The sequence below is a fragment of the Cyprinus carpio genome, chromosome B19 (assembly GCF_018340385.1).
Source record: "Cyprinus carpio isolate SPL01 chromosome B19, ASM1834038v1, whole genome shotgun sequence".
NCBI classification, from domain to species: domain Eukaryota; kingdom Metazoa; phylum Chordata; class Actinopteri; order Cypriniformes; family Cyprinidae; genus Cyprinus; species Cyprinus carpio.
The window spans coordinates 23,078,087-23,101,117 of NC_056615.1; the positions used below are offsets into that span (position 1 = coordinate 23,078,087).

At 34.2% G+C, this 23,031-nt stretch overlaps 1 protein-coding gene across 1 annotated transcript in view; it reads left to right on the plus strand.

Moving 5' to 3' along the window:
* LOC109069068 (trafficking protein particle complex subunit 9-like) overlaps positions 1-23,031 on the plus strand; it is a 188,973-nt gene that overhangs the window by 64,553 nt on the left and 101,389 nt on the right. Inside the window, 3 exon segments of the mRNA XM_042745691.1 lie at positions 6,088-6,214; positions 6,767-6,899; positions 9,323-9,474. Coding sequence (XP_042601625.1) covers positions 6,088-6,214; positions 6,767-6,899; positions 9,323-9,474 — 412 coding nt within the window.

Sequence of the window (23,031 nt, forward strand, 5' to 3'; positions counted from 1 at the left end):
CTCACATGCAAGGAAATTGCTACAAAGAATATTGCACCTGAAAGAACCATTTAATGGATCATCAAGAACTTCAAGGAGAGAGGTTCGACTGCAGTGAAGAAGTCTTCAGGACGTCCCAGATTTTCCATCAAGTGCCAGGACCATCTCCACTTGAGGAGTCAGCTACATAATCGTGTCTCCAGCAGTGCAGAGCTTGCTCAGCAATGGCAGCAGGTTGTTGTGAGAGCATCCGCACGCACAGTGAGGCCAAGACTTTTGGACAACAGAGTCAAGAAGGGCAGCAAAGAAGCCACTTCTCTCCAAGAAAAACATCAAGGACAGACTGAAATTCTGCAGGAAGTACAAGGATTGGACAGCAGAAGACTGGTGCAAAGTTATTTTCTCTGATGAAACTCCCTTCCAACTGTTTGGGACATCTGGAAAATCGATTGTTCAGAGAAGAAAAGGTGAACGCTACATGAGTCCTGTGAAGTGCCAACAGTGAAGGATCCTGAGACCATCTATGTGTGGGGTTGCTTTTCAACCAAGAGAGTGGGCTCTCTCATAATTCTGCCCCAAAAACACTGACAGGAATAAAGAATTGTATCAAAACGTCCTGCAAGAGCTATTTCTTCCAACGATCCATGAGCAATTTAGTGATGATCTTCCAGCATGATGGAGTACCATATCACAAAGCAAGAGTGATAAAGAAGTTACTCGAAAATCATTAGATTGAAATTTTGGATCTGTGGCCAGGCAACTCCCCGGATCTCAATCCCACAGAGAACCTGTGGTCAGTCCTCAAAAGGCAAGTGGACAAGCAGAAGCCCACAAATTGTGATCAACTCCGAGAATAAGGCAAGAATGGATCGCCATCAGTCAGGATTTGGCCCAGAAGCTAATATCCAGCATGTCAGAGCCAATTATAGAGGTTATGAAAAAACAAGGGTCAATACTCTAAACTTGTCACAAAACTTTTGGCCACGAGTGTACATGGACATGGTACATGGTACATGGTACATGGACTTCTGAGAGGCTGTTCACATCAGACACATTATCGTTTTCCATCTGAGCTTTTTATTTTTGGTCAATACAAGGCATTTTAGCAACCTTTCTTTTCATTGAGACACCTCAGATTTTATGTTTTATATATACTGTATATTTCTCTTCTATGTATTTTTGAGGTGCCATTTTATTTTATTTTATCTTGGTAATTTATTATTATTATTTATCTTCTAGGTATTATTGAGGGGCCTCAAATTTCTATTCTATTCTATTCTATTCTATTCTATTCTATTCTATTCTATTCTATTCTATTCTATTCTATTCTATTCTATTCTATTCTATTCCATAACCAGGCTTCTCAGAATTTTAGCAGCCTTTCTTTCCATTGATATGCATCAGATTTTATTAGTATTTTATTTTACTGAAAATATTCTTAGAACATTCAAAATAAAATCAGTTTTATTTTGTTTTCTTCTATATTATATTATTTTTATTTTGCACTTTATTTTTTATTTTATTTATCTTATCTTAATATTCGTCATTTATTATATTATATATAATCACTTATATCAGTCTTGTTCATTTATATATTTTTCTTCTTGGTATTATTGAGCTGCCTTAGTGTTCTATTCTATTCTATTCTATTCTATTCTATTCTATTCTATTCTATTCTATTCTATTCTATTCTATTCTATTATCTTAGAAATTTAGCTGCATTTCTTTCCATTGAGGTGCATTAGATTGAATCTTTTTATAACAAATCATTTAATAAAATTAAAATCAGTTTTATTTTATTTGTATTTTATTTTATTTCATATTATTTAATATTATTTTTATTATTTCCTTTATTTGCAGTTGTAATCTTGTTTTTAATTTTTCTATTTTATATTTTCCTTTGTTGTAGTTATTTTTATGCAATATATTTTTTTCAGTCATTTCATATCATTTTCAAAAATATAAAAAAAACTCACAGCAATACATTCTTAAGATTTCACATCTGTAGCAGACCTGTGATGCCTTAAAGCGCTCTCTAGGTAGGCAGCTTGCTGAGTTTTAGAACAGAGCTATATTTGTATCCCCCAAAGGAGCTGAATACCCACTTTTCATCCAAAAACTGTAGAGAAAGTCTTTTAGGAGCAATTCAGGGGTGAAGTTCTTTTCTCAAGGGTAGGATAGTGATGGAGCAGGTCTGTGATTATTGTGACTGTTGGACTGAATCTACTGTCTTTATGTTAGCAGCTCAGATCCATAACCATTAGAGCATCACACCCGCAGACTCAGGGCACAGGTGTGCACTCCAGCTAGAGGTTAAACTCCAATCCAGAAGGTTTTTTTTGTCCCTTCTCACCAGGGATGGACTTAACTGTAGATGTGTATTTGTGTTAAAGGAAAAATGATTGCATAGGTGAGTTGTGTTCTTCAGACATGCCCAGATCTGCCCCAGATGGAAACAGCATGAGACCCTATAAAACGGTCATAACCTGTGTCAGATGGCACCGCGGATGGTGCCAGGATGAACCAGTGTGACCTTACTGCTGACCTCATGTCAAGCACAATATGTATCCAGTATATCTCAATGTTGTCTGTTTGTTCAGCATCTTCATGGCTACTAGGCCTATAATTATTCTTTATATATATATATTATATTATATATATATATATATATATATAATATATATATATATATATATATATATATATATATAAAATAAAATAATTAATATAATAAAAAAAATACATTTATTGATTTTTAAAGATGTATTTTTGTAATATTTAATAATTAGCAGTATTTGTATTATATTATATTGTATTATCAGTATTATGTTTTAATATTAAAATGTAATATAATTGCTTATATTTTATAATCATTTTATTTTATTATTTTTGTAAAAAATAACATCTAATTAATATCATTAATCATATTTAAATATTATTAAATATTTAATGTATAATGTATAAAATAAACATATAATTAATGCCTTCAAACACTTCTCTCATTTTCTAATGTCAGTTCATGAAACTGCTTTGAAAATATTTCACTTCAAGGTATTAATTTCATTCACTCTCGGTTTAATTAAGTGTCTATGATTATGTTACGGTGCTTTTAAAAATGGCTTGTATAATTTTTGTCTAATGAAAAGGAAAAAAAAGACACAAAGAGCAAATATTTCCACAAGGTCTTTGTAGCAGCCGATGAAAGTCTGCCGTTAGACGTCCAGACCAGAAAAGAAAAGAACAGATCGTTAGCATTAGCTGTCAAGCTAATTAACCTTTTCAAGAAGGAAATGCAAATGAGATATTTTAAAATAAGGCTCATACAATACTGAGACCCTCCACATAACATGGTTTTACTTAGTACCTGTAAAGTATTTTAGAGATTACTATTTTAGACTACATTAAACAATACATCCTTAATTGCATTACTATGTGTCTTTATTGCAAAGCTGCTCAATTGTTCAGGGTCTGAATGAGAGATCTTTGAGTTCATGTTTCTGCTGTCTGCCTCAACAATGGAGTTGATGAAGTTGCTGTAAGTGATTGCAGACATTTTACTAACTTCAGTCAGACTGGATTATTGACAGACACTTGATTAGATAGCCATCATCCCTTCAGCCATACACCATCTCTGCAAAACCTCCCCATTCAAAAACATGTCAACAAAGCCAAAGACGACTTCTTTTTTTATTTATTATTATTTATTTTTTATAAATATTGGCTAAAAGTGTGGTTTGCTCATGTTTACATGTTTACACCTCATGTTTATGTGTGTATGTGTGTGTGTGTGTGTGTATAACCTTATTCGTTATTTACATTTTATTTTATTTATTGTATTTTAGTAATTTAGAAATGGAAAAGTATTACATTTTAAATATTTTTTTTTTTCAGTTTCAAAATTGATCCTAATTACCTTATGAATTTAATATATTACTCATTCGTTTCTTGTACTGAATGTATTGTTTTGTTGATATTTCAGTAATAAGTATTTTTTGTTACTGCTAGGCTTAAGATTCAATTAGTTTTTAATTAAATTATAATTAATTTAAAAAAAAGTTTACATATAAATTAGTTTATTATAGAATATTACAAAAAAATGTGTATTTGTGTATGTAAATCTTTAATTGTATTTTTTATTATATATGTATAAAATTTTATTTTGTTACATTTTTAGTTTGACTCCAAAATATGTTGCATCTGAAATGGAATTCCAAATTGTAAAATAAAATGAGTAAAATGGCTTGACATTAAAGCCCTATGTTATGTTCTCTTTGGATATATACTGTATATACAAGTTTTATGTCACAGAGACATTGGACACTGAGTATATGAGATATCAGGAGAAATGGAAAATTCTTTATTCTTTTCTGTTGAGTCCAGAGTTTAATGGTTTCATTCAGGCTAATATGATAAAAATCCCATAAAGCACATTTGGTGGAGTCTGAATGATTTCAGGAGTATGAATAGAAAGTGGGAAAACTCTCTGCGGAGAGCAGCTCGACTTCTCAGGGCATGTTAATAATCGGCCTTCACCTCCATGACGAAGGTATAAGCGTCTCCTTTTCAATCTGTCTCTGTCTCTCGCTCTCATCTGCCGCTGTGATTCTGCTAACGCTGTTTCCTTTCTCTGTAGTGCTGTGAACAAGAGCTATTTTCTCCATGGGTAATGGGGAGAGCATGCTGGGAGTGATTTCATCTCCTCCATATCAGATTGATATCAGGATGATTGATTATGTGATGTTTGGAGTAAAAAAAAATGAGAAGAGAAGAGAAAGAAAACCCAAAAAATCTCAAACCATTCTATGTCACCAGTTGTTTTTTCATTGGTCTATTCCTTTCTTCTCTTTCTGCTTTGTTTCTGCATCTCTTTCTTCTCTTGTTGTTATCGTTAAAACACACTAACACAAAAACTAGCATAAAAGACCATAAATCTGTAAAAGACTGACTATTTATGTATTCTGCAAAAAAAGTCTGAATAAGGAAGTTGAAATTGGAAAATTAAAATGCCAAACAACATATTCGCTGCTAGGTTGTTATTCATATTTGCTTGTTATTTTAGAGTTTTGCTATTTTGCTGTATCTGGTAAATATATGTGTTTTTATGATGTGTTTTTAACTGAAGTGCTGGCTTGTGACAATGTCACGTGCCGTTTATGTTAATCGTCACCTTTTTGCTCCGAGGACATTGAAGGATTTGTTTTGTTTTGTGTGCATGTGTTTTATCTTTTAATAACATCCACATGTGCATGACATTCTGATTCTGTCCTTGAAAAGCTGTCGGTGGCTGCATTAGTTTTATACTTAATCTGCTTTTTAATTGCATTTTTTCCCCTTTTGGTGAGAAAACACCATAAGTGATAAAAAGAGAAAAAACAAGAAAAAGAGAACAATTTAAACACTAAATTCCTCAGGTGCTGAACAGCAATACATTATTATTTTTAACACAATTTACTGAGCTAATAATACACTTCAGGCTTTTCCCCCACAGTGTTAAGATTTATTTATGAATTGTTTTATTGATTTTTAAATTGATTTTTTGTTTTACATTTGTTTATTTTTAATGAATTTATACATTTGATTTAATGTAAATGTGAATATAATTGTATTTATTTGAAATGTATTTTAAAATGCTTTTTAAATTGTATTTTTTATTTATTTTTATATTTATGTATCTATTTATTTAAAAAAATAAAACAATTCAATAAATAATAATTATTATGATTTTTAAATTGATTTATTTTGAAATGTATTTTTATTTATTTTAAATTTAATTTTTTTTTACTTTATTTTTTTATTTTTATATTCATATATCTATTTTCTTTATTTATTTTAACATTTTTTTGTTTAATACCAATAAATAAAACCATTTTGTAAATAATAATAATAATAATAATTATAATAATTGTTATTACTATTATTTTATTGGTATTAAACTGAAAACAAATAAAATTTATAAATTATGTCATTAATTACTCATCCTTGTGTTCTTTCTTACATGGAACACAAAAGGAGATGTTAAGCAGAGCATTCATGCTGCGATTATAGATAAAACAAATAATTCTACTATATAATGACCACTATATAATACTCTGTGATTGTGTTTGTCAGGGTCTGTTGACATCAGGGGTAGATTTTGAGTCTCTTCCTGCTGCTCTGTCTCTGCCAGCGGAGTCTGGCCTCTATCCGGTCACTCTAGTTGGAGTTCCTCGCACCGCAGGCAACATTACAATCAATGGTGAGCTTTACAACACCTTAAACACAACATACAACTGTAATTTAACTTCTGAAATGTGAACAGATTGTTCAGGTGGGGACGGGAAATTGACTGGCTCATGAATATGTATTCTGTATAATGTGCAGTAAATATTATTGAGCAAATACTGAGTGCATTAATTAAATAGGGTGTCAATATTAAATTGTAGGTAAACGGGGTTCAGTTTGACTACATCAGTGCTAAAAAAACAATAGACGAGTGAATATTCTTTTATAAAATGAGAAACAAGTTTGTACTGAACATGTATTCTGCACCACAATGCAGAAATCAAGTCTGCTTAGAAATTAAAAACAAGTCCAGCATTTCCCTGCTTGAATAAACCAGCTAAATATCCTCTCATTAAAATAGGATAAACTCACTGATCCCTGCTTTATGGCCATTCCAGCAGTTCTTAACGTCTACAAATCACACGCGTGTTTCAAAGGACTTTAACGAGCTCTAATTGCCTTCAGATCATTAGCGCGGTCTGTTATTACGGAACATTTTTAAATCAGATTTTTGCTAATATTGCAGGGTATCACACATCCGTGTTTGGGGTGAGCAGCGACTGTCTTCTGGAGGGTCTGGTGGGGGTGAAGAGCAGCGGCTGTATGGTGGAGGTGGTGCCGTCGCTCCCACGACTACAGCTCTGCACGTCCTTACCCAGGTTTACACACTTTTCTTCTTCAGAATATAAAATAAGCATTAGTAAAACAGGGATTTAATTAGATCACATTGTCTTAGGATGTTTTAGTTGCTCTAACCTGCTTGCACAATCCAGTTTTATGGAGATGTGACTCTGCTCAGTGCTGTCACAAATCAGAGGAAGCGTTCAGGTGGTTATTCTCAGCTCAGACATCATGCTCGATTGCTCATGGAAAGCCCACGGACCGCCTGATGCATATTGCGCACAAAAATAAAGTGCTGGCAGAGAATCTGTTGTGATTGGCTGGCTGCTGTTGGCAGGTTTTGGGAGTCAGGATTGCAGAGGTTTTTATCAGCCTAACAGCTAGCAATGTTTTGCAGTAAACTTTGTTGGTTCTTTGAAAGATATAAAAGATTATTATGGTAATTGTTTGAATAAGTTAGCAGTGTTTTAAGCCATGTGACAATAGTACTCGTACCGTATTTATAAAATACTAGGTATAGTTCCACTTTAGCACAAAAAAATATACTTCACCCCCCTCACCACTCTTTTCATTTTTTCTTTAATATGGTTTGTTTGAGAAGATTTTGGCAGAAGGCTCTGGATGATCCCAAAGCACCCGGAGCTAATTACAGTAATTCCTTATAGGCCTACACACACATACATTCACAACCTTATATTTCATTTGACAGGATTGTCAGTCATTTTAATCAGATTTAGCTCTGCAGAGGCTGCTGTAAACATATTCATTCTCAAGTACATTTAAAATATTATTCTTCAACACGAATGAGGCAGTCTGAACTGACAGTCAGAATAAAATGAAATGAAATGAAATTGGTTTGTTTAGTGTGGCTCTGCCGGAATAAAGTTTGGGTCAAAGACCAAATAAGAGGGAGGAGACGAAGCACTCATAAAAATGAATGGGAGAATGTGTAACTCTAAATATAGTAGTGGTAGAAATGTAAAGTTGTCACTTGCCTTTTTCATAGTTTTTTCTCTCTTGAATGTGCATATGCATTGTTTAACCTCTTGAGAACTAAAGTTTTTAAGATCTACTTTCTTTTTTTTTTTTTACTTTTTACTGTTCAATTTTTCCTCAAAGGAACTTTTAGTCTTTTTTTATGACTAACTATGACTATGACTTATGACTTTTATGAATTGAAAACTTCAGAAAACTAACATGAAGTACTCTTTTCGAGACAAAAAGTGCACAGTACGAAGACATGAAAAACGGATTAAAACTTTTTAGGCAATCGACTAAAGGTTGTTTAGGCTCCATGAGTGGAACAAACACAGCGGTCGAGGGGAAGTTGATGGAATAGAACATTGGCAGCATACTTTTTTTTTTTTTTTTTTTTTTTTTTTAAATGGACTGTTTATTTTAAGGGTTCCCTCATTTCGAAGACTGTTATAATGATAAATCTGAAGTTTGCAGCTTGCTTTCGCACATCTTGTTTAACTAGACGGCAATGCCAAACTAGAGGTGAAATAAGAAGACAAGCCACACGAGAAATCACTAAGTTGAAGCCCTAATAAGGAGATTGACCCTTTTAATTGAAAAGCGGCTGGAGAAAAGAAAGTTCCACCTTTCAATTAAAAGAGCCATTGACCTTATCGACATCATCATCAGCAGGTCTTTATGATAGTCCTCTAGGATGTGCATTAGCCAGATCAGCATGAAAATATGTTTAGTGTGATTTAAGAAGAAAAATTGTTATTATTTATTTGGTTATTTTTTTAAATAATTTTTTTGGTGATTGATATGTTATTGAGATATTAGCTTGAAAAATAAGTTTTACTAGTTTTTATCCTTCCACAATACTTCTTTGACTACAAAATAGCTGCCCAAATCATTTATTTACTTTATTTATTTACTTAAATATTTGTTTATTCATTTACGTAGCAATTTGCATATTTATTTATTTACTAATATTTTTGCTTATTTACTTATTTTATTTTATTTATATTTAGGACTTTAGGGATGTAAAGGCTTCAATCTGAGAATGCAATTTCAGTATAACAAATATGCAAATTAATAATTGATTATAATTACTATAACAATAACCCTGTGTTTTGCAATTATTTATTTAGCAGACACTTTTCTCCACAGGTACACTCTGAAATGATTGCATTATTATTGTTATCCAAAGCAATCAAAAGTCCATGATAACTTTTGAACTTTTTAAAAGTGAAAACACATTTCACATTTTCACAGTATGTTTTAAATTGTCCCTGCATTTATGTTTGTGTCCCCAGCAAGTCTTTCAGAGTTTATACATTTATGCATTTAGAATCATATCAACATTTAAAAAATCGCATCAGATTGTCACAGAATGTGATTATGCATCACATTTCTTAATAAAACTCAGCTGAATTGTTGTCAAAGACAAACCCCTAATAAACATTTAATGGTTCTATACTGTGTATTTTTTGTCTTGGTCCAGGTCAGCTCATCTGTCCAGTGAAGACCTGTCCACAAGCGTGTCCCTGCAGCTGTTTAACGGAGAGACGCAGCAGCTGACCATCACCCTGGAGAATATCGGCACGGAGACGCTGAATACCCTGGAGCTGACGTCTAAAACCCTCAGCACTAAAGGTACACGCAACACACAGTCTAAACGCCGCGCCGCTCTTTATAGAGCAGTAAATGCCACAGCGTTTTTGATACAACGCACATCCTGTAATGGGACGGAGGTTCAAAGGCTGCGCTGATTGTTGTGAGTTCGTAATAGAGTCTGTGCATTAGTCTGATCACTCGAGCCCATCTGAGGTTTCCCTGTGACTCCACTGTTTTGATGTGCTCTCTCTTTGAATAAAGACGTCTGCTTTTACGCACCTCTGTCTCTGCGTCTTTGAGGATGGAAAATAAGACTGTGCAGTGCTCTTAGTGGTATTCCACACACACGCGAACATGAAAAGCGTTGTCTTTGGACTCTGTGTGTGTGTGTGTGTGTCTCCTCTAATCCCAGACTGCTTTCAGCATCGGTGACTGAGCAGGTGGCCTCTACAGGCACGGACACACACACTGTCTTTCCTTTGAAGTTGTTGTGGAGGTGTCCTTTGACTGAGCCGTGTGTGTATGCGTGTGTGGATTTACTTAGCAGTACTTTAGTGAGGGATTTGACCCATGCCAGGGTCCTTTAAGATTTTGACTAGTGTTTTATGTAACTCACCAATGAGTTGAAGTTTTGCACATGCCAAGTCAGGTTGAGGTTTTGATTGGGGAAAATTTGTAATAATTGTAGTTAGCTTGATTTAAAAACGAAATAGAGAATCTCAAATATGAATTCCACTCTGTTGCTATAGTGATTGGTTTCCAATGTGTTGTTTAGTTGTTGCTAAGTTGTTAGTGGGTTTAAGCATGTGATTGCCAGGGTTTTCTGGGTGGTTGCGTTGCTTTGCGTTTTTTTTTTTTTTTTTTTTTCATATATATTCTGTTCCCTAATATGACTTGAGATCCTCCTGCGCAACAATAACAAAGATTGAAAAAAAAAACAGTCTTATTTATTGTCTGTCAGATGAAGATTGTAAAACGACTCACACTCTGGAGTTATAATAGTTAAAGGTTTGTTCACTGACCTAAAATATGAGCAATAGCAATGCTGGACTTAGTAAACATCACTAATAAATAAATAAACCCACCCAAATATTTGGCAAAGTGGAAGAAATACATATGAGGTCAAATGTTCGAAAATGTGTAATTTATGAGAGGAATGATTTAGAATTTTACTGTTATGTTTTATCTAAGAAGTCTTGTTAAGGTTCAGTGGTTGTATCTGATAGGACATGATATCTGAAATAGGAAAATAACCAATGTCTCTTCAGACATCCTATTTTGGTTTCATTCAGGAAAAGAAAAAGAGAGAGAAGAAAAAAACATCAGTTTGCAACTCAGACAAAATTACTTTCCAAATGTTGTAGTGATTGCATTTTAATGTCCCTGTTAGTCTCACAGAGCTGATCTTTTGACAGTTGGCAGGTCTAGTCCACTTTGTAGATTATTCTGGCCAAGAATCGCCCATTTTGAGTTGTTTTTAATTGCTTAAATCAAATGCATTTGTTCGCACCTGACAAAACACCTGTGTGGTTTGCGATGAGTCAAGAAATGCATTTGAACTGCATTTAGCTGGTTATTAATGCTGAAAGATATGGATTGGATGCATCCCTATAGAGGTTTACTCACTCAGTTGAATATTGCATGGCATGATTTTTCAAAACATCCTGAGGGCGAGTTCACACACACACACACACACACACACGCACACACACATTTGTTTGTATATCGTCTCTCTCTTTTGAGAGTTGAAAAGCCCAAGAGTAGAGTGAGCGAACGAGAGAGAGAGACAGTGAGAAGATTTCCTGAAGGCTGCAGTAGAACTATAAATATCATGTCTAGTTTCCTACTAACTGTTGACATGGCCAAAGGAAAAGAAACCAGGAGAGAGAAAGAATATCCATGAATCGTGTCCCATTTGGATCTGGAAATGTCAAAGCACTTGCTGTCTCTGCTGTGCATAAACCAGGATCTCCAGACACTAACTAGCTCACCTGTCTGTTTCACATCTTGGGTTTTATAACTAAACATTTTTAAATTTGAAAAATACTTAGTCTCTTAGGATGCAGGAACTTCAGTTATTATTATGTATACAAATTTATATAATTAAATATACTTCCAATGAGCTACCAAATGCCTATCCCCAAAATAAACCTTTTTTTAAACATCATATTATATTACATTATAAACTCACTTAAAGAGTATAGTATAATTTTGCCAGAAAACTGTTAGAATTTTTTATCATGTTACTGTAAAAAAATCTTGTGTAATGTAACTTGTGTTTGTTTGCTGGTTTACTTGTATTTTTTTAATTTCTTTTATTGTTTTTGACATGAAAATATCCTAAGATGCTGACATGGCATCAAATAAAAATATACTATATTATATTATATTATATTATATTATATTATATTATATTATATTATATTATATTATATTATATTATATTATATTATATTATATTATATTATATTATATTATATTATCGTTAAGGCGCTTCAAAATATATTTAATAATTTATTTAATTTTTAAATATATATTTAATAGTGAAATGCATTGATAAAAATGGTTTAATAAAAATAAAAATGGACTATTTTACACAGTATTTGTATGTGTTATCTATATTTGTGCTAATTTCTGTATCTTTTCATTGGCTTAACAACATCTTTAGGGGCTCAAAAGCTCATTTCAGTCAAAAGTTAGGGAAGCAATAGAGGGATGGAGAAGAGGAAGTGGATGTAGACAGGAAATGAGAAGCGAGGAGCTGCTGTGGTTTAATTAAAGAATATAGTTCTGGGCACGGCGACCATGATTAAATTCTCATAAGGTCACTTCAGCCCTACATGCACTTACAGTAGTCTTTATGTTTCTTTCTGTTCTCGCTCTCTCTTTTTCTCTCGTATTTCCGGAGCAAATTGTCCCCGTGGCAAATGACCCTCATGTGGAAATTAAAGTGATTCTTTATTGAGGCATGAAGCTAATGGTGTTTTCTTCCTTGATGAGCCTACAGGTCTGGACTTGTGAGCTCATCAACAGCCAACAAACACAAGTCTCAAACATCCACAATTATAATGTGTGTCTGTCTGGATTTTGTAATCATTAAAGAACAATGCTCCAAAAACCTCTCCAGTGGGCAGCACATAAAGCCTCTTAGGTTGTTTTTACATGTTTTGATATATATGTTTTTGTGTTTGGTTGTGACACTCTTTTGACTTTTACAAGAAAATGACTTTTACCTGCAGTACAGAGTCGTTCCTGCAGGTGCTAAACTTACTAAAGTTTGTGAATGAACTGTTGAATTGATTCAGACTGAACAGCTAATTGTTCAGATCTCAAACAACTTCAGACTGATTCTCACGCTGATTTAGGCTAAATTGCAAACTGATTCAGACTGATACACAAACAACTTTTGGACTGAATCACAATGATTTAATTAATCAACATCAAATTAATTCAAAAACTGATTCAGACCCACTTGGTTACGTTTAACTTAAACATTTAACATGTTTAATTTATTTAAAAGAACAGTCTCAAAATAATTATTCATTCACAAATCAGACACCAGCAGATTTGATTCTAAAAGCAGTGTTACAGAGGGAGTCAGTGGGTGAACTGTCCAAATGATTCACATTCATGAATTAATCTAAACTGCAAACTATTTCAGAAATAACCATGAATCACAAACAGTTTCAGTCTGAATTGCGATCTGACTTGGAATCTTGAATTGATTGTGGTTGAATAACAAAGTGATTTGGGCTGAACAACAAGCTATTCAGGCAGAACCACAAAACAGTTTGGACTTAATCATGAGCAATTCAGAATGAACTACAAACTGATAGTCACAGGTAGTCTCAGACTGAACCATGAAACAGTTAGGGCTGAACCACAAATTAATTCACAATGGATTACGTCACGAATGGATTCAAAGTGAATTGCAAACTGTTTTAGGCTAAATCACAAGCCAAGTCATGCAGAATCATGAGTGTTTTGACAACATAATCAAAATAAAACGGTAATTTCCAGACAAAGCAATATGAAATCATTTACTTACAGTGTGATGCAGCTGCAGTCAGATCTAGTAATACTTCATCTCTCAACATGAACTTTTTGTGAACTCTCCATGACACTGTGCCTCATTTACAAAACAAAACACAATCCGAGATGCCATTATCTGTAAAAAAGACATGAATAAGCTATTTAATCCAAACACGTCAAAGTTAAAGTTTTTTCACTCCATTTGTCCTGACGACAGACTTGAGCATGTGGACTGTATACTGTATCCAGTGTAGACAAGATAGCGGCAGTGATTGTAATTTCTATTTATTTATTTTTTGATGCGACACTTGCATTCAGTGCGATCAAGAGGCAGCCATAAGGGACTGAACACTGTTGGGTGGGGCCTATATCGATGTGTAGCTCAGGAGGCGGAGTTTATGCAAACGACTGGTGCTTAATGACGTCATCCCATAGGATCCAATTCAAACCGTTTTAGAGCTTGATTTAAATCAGGTTTATAATGAGGACGTCTTAAGCTATAAAAATTCCAGGATGTTTTAGTGGTACAAAGACCTCTTATATGCCAAAAGATCCAGGCAAATTTGATTTCTCATGTCATCACACCTTTAAAAGAAATCAGACCTCGCTAGTTCAGTTTCTAAACAGCCGACAGAAAATACCGCACACCAGATCGGATTTCTGAAGTATTTCCAGGAAAAATGTGATGTGAAAATGCCCTTAGAGTCTGTCTTTCACCAGACACATTTAGTGAGCGGATCTGTCCATGTTCTCGCTGCTTAAGAGAGGGCCACTGTGACAGAAACCATCAGACTCGGCAGCTTCTGGACTCGTCTTTACCACGTTTCTTTCTCTCTCACCTTCTCTCTTGTTTCTCCATCCTCTAGTGAGTCTCTACAGCTACATGAGCGCTCAACAGCAACCCCAGCTTGTTTCCCAGGCAGCCTGAAGGCACAGGAACACACACGCTCTCGCTTTCCTCCGTCGCAGGTAGAGCCAGAAACGGGTGCTGTATTTGACATTGAATATGTCTGAACAGAAAGCTGAGGAATGAGATATGGGGATGGACCGCATCCTGTGCCGCCCACAGCAGTCTTTATTTATGCCACCTGATACAGAAACCTCCATACCTGCACCCATATGCAGCGCCGCTGCTATATTTCACCCCTGACAGCATGTTCCAAATGAAAAATGATATTTCTCAGGTCTTTGTAGTGTTGGAAGAAAACATTTTCCTGTCTTTGTGAGGAATGCACCAGCATTTTCTTTTGTTAGTTAACTTCAGTAATTACTTTAGCTGGAGTTTTCCTGTTTCGGCCCTGGCCTCAAAACTTAGAACCTGATTTAGCTTTCTACATTGTCCTGTCTTCCTACACGTATCAAAACTGCAGTGCGGGACGCAATCATAAATCCCACTGTCAGACTTTATCTTCCATAAGCTCAGCATGCAGTCAGTCTCTCTGGGACGGGCCTATCTGCAATGTGATGTGATACAGCTTGACTGAAGTTCATTCCACTCCGGTGGAGACACAAGGACGTGCACTTCAGTTCCCTTTTTAGCCGTCGCTTTTATGATTGGCATTCTGTCGCGCTGTCAAAAACACACGCCTGTTGACCTGCTGTGTGTGTGGTCGAGACCTGGCTTCGGTGAGCAGATCTGTGAATCACCTGCAGTTTTGTCTCTTTCCATCTCAATGATGTTCAGGCACAGTGCTGCTCTTTAGGTAGCTCCTTGTGTTCTTGCTTCCTGTTGATTTCATTTTCAGGTGTCTTCTGCTGTTTTCTATTGAGAATGTTTTGCTTCATCTTATCTCATCTTGCTTCATCCTAATCAAATAGAATATTCATGGTAATGCTTTATAAGTTTCAGTCGGTTAACGCATTAGGTCATGAACTAACAGAGAAATAAACAGAGATCTGTTTGTTTGTTTGTTTAGTTATGCATTAACACATGCATTTGTTGATTAATTGATGCATGTATTCATGAATCTTTTTAATTTATGCATTTATTACTCTGGGTTAATATTAATTCATAAATATTGTACTATTCATAACTAACAGTGACTGTTTAGTTAGTTATTCATTTAGATATTCTTTTATTTATACATTTAGACATTGATTTATGCATTTGTTAATTTATTGATGCATGTATTAATTGTTTATTTTTTATGCGTTTATTAATTTAGGTTAAGGTTAATTCATAAATATGCTACTATTTATTGTTAACTAACAGTGATCTATGTATCTATTCATTTATTTATGCATGCATGTAGTTATGCATTTACACATGCATTTGTTGATTTATTGATGCATGTATTTATGCATGTATTTTTTATTTATGCATTTATTAATCTGGGCTAATGTTGATTTATAAATTTTCTACTATTGTTAATTAATGCTTTTATTAATAATGCATGAACTTGTTTTATTAGCTACTGCATTAATTTTGGTAAATTTAACCTTATTATTGAACCTAAAATATTACCATATGCACTGCAGTAAACACTAAGATATATGCTTGAAAGTGTGAAATAGTGCACCATATTGTCCTCTTAAGAAAGTATTTACTGGAGTCACTTAAGTATGATAAGGAGTATATACTATAATGTTGCCTTAATTAGTGTGTACACTAATTCTCTGTTAAGTAGGGAGATCCAATAGTGCATAATTACAGTATGACATAGCATACTGTACCCTTAAAAGGGTTGAAGCGAAAAGTGGTGATTTGCTCACTAGGTAAACATGTAGTAATGAAAATGTATTGAGAATAAAGTTTCTAAAGCATCTCAAAACAGTGTTTTGATTGGTTCTTTACTAACTTTATTTGGCACTCAATTATTAAAGCTATAATTATGTGCTGATCCAATAATCCTTAAAAAACAAATCCTGGGTCACATTTAATCCAGTAATCAGGCATCACAGTCTGATTGTGATGTGTATAGATTAACATTTTTTATGTAATCTAAATTAAAATCAGTATTAATGCTCAGTATTATTGCTAAAATTACTTTTTTAGCGGCAGGATTTGTGCCAATATTGTCCAAAACCCCACTTTGCCTAGGGCACTGACAAACTTTTAGAGGGCACTATATAACTCTAGTGCATAGTTTGCTAAAGTGAGCCAGGTTAGTGCCCTCAGCATTCAGCCACAGTTTTATTTTATTTATTTTAGTAACTAAGCTCAGAGGAGACAAGAGAGCAGTTTATTTATACATTTATTTACTGTATATTACGCTGTTGCCACACAGATCTAATAGAAACCTGCACTTTCTTTCCCAGCTGTTTACCTTCAGAGACATAACCAACTGTTTTTGTAACTTGTGTTTTTAACATAAACTTGTGTGTATTTGACAGTTTAAGTGCAATAAGACATGAAAGAGAACTTCGTTTAGTACTCACAAGGCGTGTGACAGCCACTTTCTGTGTGCCTGCTTCTTATTTATGTGCTCAGAAAACTGTCTATGAGAATTTTAAACTAATATGGTTTAAAGTGCATGATTTCAGCGGGAGAGAGATGATAATCAAAACCGAACAGATGTTTTGTAGCCGAGTGAGGTAAGAGCTGTAAAGGCACAGCCCTATACTGAAAAAGGGGGCGGGGAGCAGAAGCTCATTTGCATTTAAAGAGACATGCACGAAAACAACGTGTTTCTGCTTACAATCAAAACAGGCATTTTCAGAATGATATAATAAATGATCTGTGGGGTATTTTGACCTGAGCTTCACATACACATTCTGGGGACACCTGAGACTTATCACATATTGTAAAAAGGGGCAAAAAAAGGTTTCCTTTTAAGACTATTTCATAAACTACCGTCCAAACATTTGAGACCAGAAGAAATAACTTCTTTACATGCTTTACATGTCAGTCTGATGGTTTCTTGAGGTCTAAGTGGGTTTTGAGCCACCACAAATACTCCAGACATGACCCGGGTTGTACTTGCATTTCTGCACTACATTCAGTTCCCTGGTGAAATGCTGGGTCATGATTGAGGCAGTAGATCAGATGGCAGCTCTCTGTGGGCTAAAGGAAGCTTTGAACGCTGCATGGCCCTCTAGCTCCTGCCAGCACTCTTAATTAAAACAGATTGCTAGACGCTTCAGTTAGCTTAAACACTACTACTCTTCTGGCTAGCCTAAATTCCCTGGAGCATCAGGATGCTGACTAATGTTTTTTTGGATTTGTGAAGTTCTTAGATTGTAGAGCTCTTTTTATATTGTCGGTCAACAATTTTGAATAATTACAGTTTTAAAAATTAGTTTATTTTACTTATGCTCACTACAAAAATAGAAAAATAGAAAAAATAGTGATATCATGAAAGAATATTACAATCTTAGATAACTACATTTTAAAACATTTTGAAATGTCATTTATGTCATTGAATTTTCAGCATAATTTCTCCAGTCTTCAGTGTCACATGATCCTTCAGAAATCATTCTAATATGCCGATTTGCTGCTCAGTTAACAGTTTTTGCGGATTAATATTTTTGTGAAAACCCTTATACAGTTTTTTCAGGATTGATAAATAGAATTACAGCATGTATTTGAAATGGAAATCTTAATTAACATTATAAATGTTTTACTGCCATTTTTGATCAATTTAGTGCATCCTTGCTGAATCAAAGTTTGTATTTATTTTTGAATATTACTCAAACTTTTGAATGGTAGTGTATCAAGGTTTCCACAAATATATATTGATATTCAAGTTCACTGATAATAATAAGAAATCTTTCAAATTTCTGAAGGATCATGTGACACTAAAGACTTTAGTTATGATGCTGAAAATTCGGCTTTGTATCGCAGAAATAAATGAAATTTTAAAAGATTTGAATAGAAAACATTTATTTTAAATTGTAATACTGTTTTACAGTATAGTGGTTTTTACTGTGGTTTTGGTGAGCATATAAGGTTTTGAACATTAAAAAATCTTAATTATTCTGATTTCTGACTTTCACATAACCTAGGGTTAAATGTATTTCTCAAAAGCACAAATAGCCCATTTCCTTGCGGTTGCCAGCGCTGATACCATCCAAGAAGGACAATTTTGCAATTAAGGCTGCATTTACATACAATTTAGGCCCCATGGTTCTCTCATGTCTAATCACTAATTGCAATATGCCAACTTTCAGTATGTGCGTGCATGAATGAGTGTTTTCATTGTTGGCTAAACGAATCCTCTAACCGCTACACCACCCCACAGTGCACTACAGAATGGTACGGAGCTCCGTAAAGGCTTTAGAAGACTCTGGAGTGTTTCGAAAGACTCTGAAAGGATTCCAGAAGAGCCTGGGGAGCTTTTCTGTGCACTCTCCATCCATGCGCATACACAGATTTTCTTGTAATAACTCTTCTGTGCGATGCACGCGCTGCCTTCGGGGGCTCAACCAGCATGTAGCGGTGGATGGTCCAATTAGGGCTTCTAATTACCCAGCAGTACTGTAATACATGGGAACAGAGCTACTGTTAGGATAAAAAGCTCTCACTGTTCTTATTGTTATTGTGGTCCAAGTGCTTTCATAATCTTAGCCAAATGGATGGAAGCCATTAGAGTCACAACAATCGTCAGAATATCGCTTCTGGTTCCTATTCATTCTTGTTTTCTGAGGATAAAACTGCATTTATCATCAAGTTGTGACCCCCTGAGATGTGGAGGCTTTGCTAACTGAATGTGTAACATATATTTTACGTTTCTTCAGCATGGTTCAGGCTATTTTTACTACTGGAATACGTAAGAGTGTCTTCTGAAGCAGTGACGTCCATGTTTTAAATGTCACCCGTGATATTTGTTGATGCTGCCTGCTTTTTCCTCCTAGACCAGTAAAAGTTATTTTACTGAAGTACAGTTATTAGTTTTATGATGACATTGTGTCTGATTGCTTGATCTAGCTATTTTATTGAGACTATAAAATGGAGGAAAATAATCACAACATTAATGTGTAATAATGCAAGACAGCAGTAGAATTGTTAAAACTGTATCGTAAAATTATACGTTGTGTATATAAAAAGTAGCAATAAGTTTACCTATCATTTTAGCCAGTTTGTGTGTGACAAAACATTTATCTTTTTTTTTTTAGTAATTTTCTAATTTTTATTTTATTTTATCTTACTCTATCATATTTAGTTTAGTTTTTTTTAATTGCATTTTATTCTATTTTTTCCTTTTTATATTTTATTAGTTTTATTTTATATCTATATCTGGTTTCATTTTTATATTTTAGTAAAATTTTATTTTGTATAATTTTTTAAATAAATTTTTAATAAATTATTCTATTTTATTTTAATTTAATTTATTTTCATAATATTTCTCGAAACCTTCCTTTGCGATGAAAAGGAAGAATGAAATATCTGTTATAATGTGAATCCTTCTCATTCTGAAGTTAAAAGCTGTCAAAGAATGTCTTTGGAATTTGAAGTCAGCGTGAGATTTTCAAACATACCAAGAAGCTCTGGAATATTTGTGCAAGGATTTTGGAATTCTTGGAAAGATTCTGTTGATCTCCAGACGTGTGAGAGGTTCTGGATGGAGAAGATTTGGATTTCTGATGTTTGTGGGTGGTTTTGGATAAAGGCCAGTGACTGATGTAGAAAGAGCAGATGGCAGCATGTCTTAACTAAAGGATGGAGGCCCACGAGGAGCAGCCGAGGTCACCATGAACTCCGAATCACACACACACAGAATGAGCCGTGGGGTTTAGATTGGTGGGTGTCGGCTGCAGCACCTTTGAAACACACTCTCTCTCTCACACACACAGCGGTTGTTTTGGCTTGTCTGCAGCATGGTCTCCTGTAGCCCGCACAAGCAAACAATGAATAAAATATGAGCAGAGAGCGCTCTGATGAGACATCTGTGTACAAACACACGCACGCTACAGTTTCTTCCTCAGCCAACAGAGGGCAGAGATACCAGCATCCTTAAACTCAATTATGCTTCCATATTGAAAACATTGGTTGTTAAACTTGCATTCTTATACCTTGCAGAAGAAATATGTACTTTCCTAGTAATGAAGAAGTTCATCTTTTGACTATCCATTAGGAAATCCGTGCTCTTAAAAATCTTTTTATTTTTTATTCTCTTCTTTTTGGTTCAGACATCTGAAAACTGTTGCAGCAACTTTGACCTCATACAGCTTTACACAGATTATGAGCAATTATAATTTAACACAGGGAAGCACAAATTAATTGAATTTCATACTGCAAAATGTGTTTTTTTTTTTTTTTTTTTTTTTTTTTTTTTTTTTTTTTTATAGTAGAAATGGAAAATTGGTCAAGGCACAGCTTGAAAGTTTAAAAACAAAATGTGAAGTCTTGTTGTTTGAAGGTTTTATATGATGGTTAGAGAGATGTAGATAAATAGAGATGGATAGAAACACCTGATTCTGTCTGTGTTTGTGTTTCTCCGTGATTCATTTTTCCATCTCTGATCTCTACACATTTTTGACATCTCTCTTTCTCTTTCTCTTTCTCTGCAGCTATCAGTCTTTCTACCTGTCTTTCTCTCTGACTCCAGATGGTGTTCAGCGTTGGCCTGGCTGTGTCTTTTTTCAACATATAGATGTATAATTTATGACCTTGGTCATCGCAGTCTGTTTGATATCAGGCTGTGATTGATGGATGTCAGATTACATCAGCTGTCAGACTTTTTTGAAGTTAGCGATGATGCTTTTTTCTTTGACGATGACATTCGCCGTGTATGAGATATGGTGCAATATTATGCAATGAAACGGTTTTATAACTAAAGGCCATTTGAGCAAACCCCTCACCCCAAGTATCAGTTAATTCTGATTAGACCTTGATTTTCACCTTAAATCGAAAAACTGGCTTAAGCTCGAAATGCAAAAGTCTGTTGGACTCTTTTGTCCACCCAGAATACCCAAGTGGAACACTAGAGCAATTGTTTACAACTCCTTCAAAACTGCATAACAATTCTCTGGAATCCATCTATCACATTCTTGTGTTTGTTGGTGACTTTTGAACAGGCGAACCCCGTTCACATTCATTTAAAGTGTAATTGTGGTGAAATATGAATAAGATTTGTATTTGTATGTGATTCTGTATTGTATTGAGGAATGCATCGGAAGCATCAAACTGTGTCCAGCTCTCCGTGAGAATCTCATGGCTGAAGCAGTGACCTTTCATTGTCTAACCAGGCAGACGACTTGTGTGCTGCTGTGTGTATGTGTGTTGCTTTTCGTGTCTTTTTTTATTTTTCTATACCAATGGGGAGTGTTCAAATGAATGACGCTGTGCTGCTTTCACTTGCACACACAGCATGGCTCTGGATCTGCATTTTCTAACGGAAATTACAGCACTTGCAAAGCAGCAAAACAAATAAATAAATAATTTTGAAGTATTTTTTATTTTATTTTATTTTTTAAGACAGATATTGGATGTTGTGGTCTTAAGGCCCGTTCACACCAAGCAAGATAACGATAAAGATATAGTTCTAAAAATCGTTCTCAAAATTAAGAATAGCAGAGTCCACACTACAGCTATAATGACAAAGGCACAAAGAAATGATATCATTGGAATCACTTTCAGAACGTTTTTTTCTGTCAGCTGATGAATGATAAAAACCTTGACAGCCAATCATAATCAATCCTGCTATAACGAGCTCGAGAATTTAAAACAGCAGACGAGCGTACACTTACAGACAAAATCGTTTGCTGGTGTGGATGCTAATATCATTATCTTTATAGTTATCTTTAAAGTTATCATTCTTGGTGTGAATGTGGCTTTAGACCTTAAATACTGCCATCCTTTGAAATATTGAAGTATTGTATAGCCTATTTTAAATCATTTCTGTTTTAAATAGGTTGTTTTCTGTTATTTATTTTATTTTTTATTTCTCTAAATTATTACAACTTAAGTGATATTTTAATTTTATTTTTATATTAAATACATTCAGAAATGTTGCAAGAAATTTGTACAATTTATATAAAGTAAATATTTAATTATTTAAATTTGTTTAATTTTTAAATATTATTTGAACTAAAATTGTATTACTAATAATACAAATATAAAAAAAAATCCATCCTTAAACATTACAAAAAAATATAAAAATATATAATCAAAATATATAAATATTGTCCGTTTAGACTTTCCATTGTCTCCACTGTATACTTCTGACCTAAAATGAAAATAATTAAAATAGTTTAAAAACTAAAAATAAATGACTGGATTTACTAGTGAGTAGTTTGTAAGGTTGTCCTACTAAAAGAGCTTTTCAAGTGCTGTAAATGTTTGCTTTGTGTCTTTAAATATTCCAACAAATTTCTTGAGCACATCTGTAGATTACGCTTTGTTTTAAGAGTGATGTCTTTAAAATATTCATTACTACATCTCGATGGAGCAAAGTCAATACAGTTACCTCTCAGTTCTTTCCGTTCTCTTTTTATCTGAATTGTAATGCTTTGGGATTTTATGCGCTTCCACTTTGTGGCAGAATAAACAATGTGGTTTTAAATTGCAAGGCATGAAAAATATAAATATTAACTTGGCCCACTCACCATCACTCTTTAAATGGCAAACATTGTCAATGCAATCCAAATGGAGATTTTCACACTTTAAGATTCCATTTATTATAA